The sequence below is a fragment of the Salvia hispanica genome, chromosome 3 (genome assembly GCF_029641045.1).
Source record: "Salvia hispanica isolate PSC_SH4W2 chromosome 3, Shi_PSC_v1, whole genome shotgun sequence".
Classification (NCBI taxonomy): Eukaryota; Viridiplantae; Streptophyta; class Magnoliopsida; order Lamiales; family Lamiaceae; genus Salvia; species Salvia hispanica.
This window is the reverse complement of record NC_142694.1, coordinates 41,297,923-41,302,105: the sequence shown is the minus strand read 5'-3', so window position 1 is coordinate 41,302,105 and position 4,183 is coordinate 41,297,923. Positions and strand designations below refer to the sequence as shown.

Sequence of the window (4,183 nt, the reverse complement as noted above, 5' to 3'; positions counted from 1 at the left end):
CCAGCTGACAAAGTTGAAAAAGTAACAATCTCGGACTTAAAATTCGCACAAAACTTGCGAAACGAGGTGTAAAATCGAACTCAGCACGCCTCCACGGGAAGTCGTTTGAGAGGTGAAAACATCATTTTACTATTTTCCACATTTTAGGTTATTTTTAGATTTTATTTCATATTTCCTTTTCGTTTTAGGGTTTGGCCGCATATAAATAATGGGAACTGTTTTTTTGCAATCAGTTTTTTTATATGGAATCAAAGAATTTTCAAGAAACTATAGTTTTTTAAAATTCTTGCATAGTTTAATTATTCTTGCAGATCAATTGACATCAACAATAGTCAATACACAAATTATCACCAAATCAAATCTATCAAACAATATTTATATTTTTAGGCTAACAATAAATATCTGAATAGCTTTACTTCCATTATAGAAAAGTTTCCATCTTTAACACCAAAATCATTACCATATTTTATCTCCCATCACTATTATTTTTTGGAATTGGGGACCATGATTTATAGACTTCGAACAGTATTATCAAAAAGAGACAATTCTTTCAAAAGGGGTCTCATTCAATCTTCTTCTTTCTTCTATTTTTTTGCCTTTTTCTTCCGCAATAAAAAAATATACAAATTAGAAAATACTGGATTAATACTTGTACTCATCCATGAAAAAGCTCACTAGAATCCTGCAATCTGAAATCCAGCCAATCAGTAACCTAAAATTACGATAATATTTATCCTTTCAACCAATGAGAGAAGAGATAAGGTCCTTTGTGGGCCCAAAAGTGCAAAGCCCATAAAAGTGTGGAAAAAGTGTATAGTATATAGTTTTTAAAAAATAGAGCAAAAGTGCATCTAGTGGGCCCGACTCCAATTTAAATTATTGCCCTTAAAAATTGGACTTCATTATATAAACATGAAATCCTAACACATTTTTTCTTGCCTTTTCCTTGCAGCCTTTTACATGATTGCTTTTAATTTCATTTTTTCCCAAGTGTTCATATAAACTCATACTTATATATATACACACATACACATACCAAAAAAGAGAAATTCAATGGTTTCTTCAGACAAAAAATTGGCTAATATTGTTGGAGGCAAATCAGTTAGGGCTTGCGATAGCTGCATTAGAAAACGTGCCACGTGGTATTGCACGGCCGATGATGCATTCCTATGCCAATCGTGCGACTCCACAGTCCACTCAGCGAACCCTCTCGCCCGCAGGCATGAGAGAGTTCGCCTAAAGACCGTGTCGCCCTCGGTCAAACCTCCTTTTGACCGTGGACTCAGAATCTCTGTGCCTTCCTGGCATCAGGGTTTCACTAGGAAGGCACGGACCCCGAGAAAGGGCAAGCACTCCAAGTGCGGCCCTACTGACGGGGGATCCCTCAGCAGCGACCGCACCCACAACCACCTCGTCCCGGAGCTCTCGGGCGAGGAGAACTCGCATGACGAGGAGCAATTGCTCTATCGGGTCCCAATTTTCGACCCGTCGGTGGCCGAATTGTGCATTTCGGTGAACTCGAACGAGGCCGTCGTCGGGAACCCGAACGACGGGGAGATCACGCCGGGTTCCGCGCCCGGATTCGACGGGTTTCTTCCGTCGGAATTGGATCTTGCCGAATTCGCGGCGGATGTTGAGAGTTTGCTAGGGAAAGGGCTTGATGAGGAGGCGTTCGACATTGAAGGGCTTGGGATTTTGGATGATGAGAGGGAGAGGGAGAGGGAGAGGGAGAGTTGTTTGGGGAGTGAGAAAGTGAAAGTTGAGCATGATGAGGAGTTTGATCATCTAAATATTGATGGTGAATATATTGGTGTTGGGAGAGAAACATTCGAGTTGAATTTCGACTATGATTCTCCAATAAATGGTGAAGATGAGGAAATGGATACTAAAGAAATAAGCATGGAGCAAATTTTTGGGAGCAATTTTGAAGATTCTAGCAAAGTCTTTGATCATGGTGATGATGATGCTAAGAAGATTTTCTTGAGGCTAAACTACGAGGGAATTATGTCGGCGTGGGACGAGGAGAAGTCTCCGTGGACGACCGGGGAGCGACCGGAGGTGAACCCTAACGATTGGCTGTCCGATTTCGCGGTATGTATGATTTAATTAAGCATGTTACATTTTAGTGCACCGATTGATAAATGTCACATATTTCATTTCAAAAGTTTCTAAATTTGACTTTTTTTTTTTTACTCGATTGTAGGGCACGTGTGGGGCGGTACATGTCTACGGAGACATCGGGATGATGGGCGGGCAGCAGGCGGGTGCGGGGGGCGACGGAGGGAGAGAAGCGCGGGTGTCGAGGTACAGAGAGAAACGGCGGACAAGGTTGTTTTCGAAGAAAATAAGGTACGAGGTTCGGAAATTGAATGCGGAGAAGAGGCCTAGGATGAAAGGGAGGTTTGTGAAGAGAGCAAATTTTGTGGCATCGGCGGCTTTAGCTTTGATCAATAAATAGGGTTTTGTTTTAACTGTCAAATTTCGTGTTAACTTTTTGTTAACTGCCTTAATGAATATTTTTGTGTATAGCAATTGTTTATTAATCTTTTGCAGAAGCTAAATTTTTTCCAACCTAAATTGATTGATTTTATTGACAGAGTCGATTCAATTTCAAAGACTCCTTGTAATTAAAATTCATACTAATTACTATTTGGCTCATATTGTAAATAAATAGTGCATTTTCCAACTTAAGTTGATTAATTTTTTTTGATGGAATCGCTCTAATTTCCAAGATTCCTTATAATGAATATAAAATTATACTTCTTTCTAACTACAACTTTAAAAAAAATTAAAAACCTTAGACTAATCATCATCGACAACTTCCATTTATAGTACTACTATAAAATTCTAAAAACTCCCATCACAAGCTTGTAAGTGTAAGTGTAGTAGTAACATTCTTGATATAGATATATGATTGTAAGAAAACTATATAATTAAGAGGGGCAAATGGGATTCAATAATTTTTATTTTTATTTTCAAATAACCATTATATAATTGTTAGTTGAATATGCAAGTGTGTTTAAAGGAACAAAAAGTGAGTGATAATGGCCCTCCATGTTAAATTCAAATCTTGGAACTTTGTGACAATAAGAGAGGTGTTGACATCCATGAATGGTACCTTTTGGATTTATAAATTAAAAAATAGGAAACATAAGCTAGTTGCAGATGTGACCTTTTCTACTAAGAAAATGACTAATCAATGAAAAGTATAAATATCTTCAAACTTTTTCTTCATGAAATAAATATCTTCACATTTCTCTAATTTACGTATATTATTATAGAGTGAGGGCGTTTCTTTGTGGACAATGCTATGGCCTTTTGTTGGGCTGGTGAATAGAATGGAGGCTATACGATTTGTTTGGGCTTTAAGAGCATCTTTCAATGGCCCGTTATAGTTTGGGCTTTTTTTTGAGCCCGTGATACTGTACATCTTTCGGTTAGATGTAATTTCCTTCAATACAGATCTCATATATCCTTTTTGGTTTATTTTTCATAGGGGTGGCAAATCGTGCGTGTCGGGTCGTTATCGTGTCGACACGATAACGACACGAACACGATAACAACAAACACGAACACGACCCGTTAAGAAAACCTCAAACACGAACACGAACACGACCCGCTACCCTCAGACACGAACACGACACGAACACGACACGAACCCATTAACGACACGAATTGTTTCGGGTCAACACGACACGAACACAACACGAACCCATTAATGACACGAAAATAAGTATTGAAAAATGAAAATAATAAGAATAATAATATTAAAATATTATGTGTTAATAAGAATAATAATATTAAAATATTATTTGTTAACGGATAACACGAACACGACACGAACACGCATTGTTAACGGATAACACGAACCCGACACGAACACGACACGAACACGACACGAAATTTTCGTGTCCTTAATGGGTCGACCCGATAAGGACACGAACACGATAAGCTCTGACCCAAACCCATTAATTTCGTGCCGGTTCGTGTCGTGTTATCGTGTTGTGTCAAAAATTGTCAGCCCTAATTTTTCACATTTACATTTTATTATATTTATGAATGAGTATCACAACCCATCACTCATTTTATTTGTTCACACTTTATTATAAAATTTATATAAAAATGAGATTCACGTCACACTAATTTTGATGATCAATTCATATTCTTTAGCAGAAGATGAGTA

The 4,183-nt window shown here is 37.9% G+C and overlaps 1 protein-coding gene across 1 annotated transcript; it reads left to right on the top strand.

Annotated features, from left to right (window-relative positions):
• Positions 1–934: 934 nt before the first annotated feature.
• BBX15 (B-box type zinc finger protein with CCT domain-containing protein) lies at positions 935–2,528 on the top strand. The gene is made up of 2 exons (XM_048112977.2): positions 935–2,091; positions 2,204–2,528. The coding sequence occupies exons 1-2, from the start codon at positions 1,054–1,056 to the stop codon at positions 2,456–2,458; spliced, it is 1,293 nt and encodes a 430-aa protein (XP_047968934.1). The 5' UTR covers positions 935–1,053; the 3' UTR covers positions 2,459–2,528.
• Positions 2,529–4,183: the final 1,655 nt, after the last annotated feature.

What these genes read in the sequence shown, in the direction of transcription:
- BBX15 (XM_048112977.2), top strand. Translation starts at nt 1,054, where the DNA reads ATGGTTTCTTCAGACAAAAAATTGGCTAATATTGTTGGAGGCAAATCA. An exon ending in ATTGGCTGTCCGATTTCGCG is followed by an intron (nt 2,092 to 2,203) that starts GTATGTATGATT and finishes ACTCGATTGTAG; the next exon opens with GGCACGTGTGGGGCGGTACA.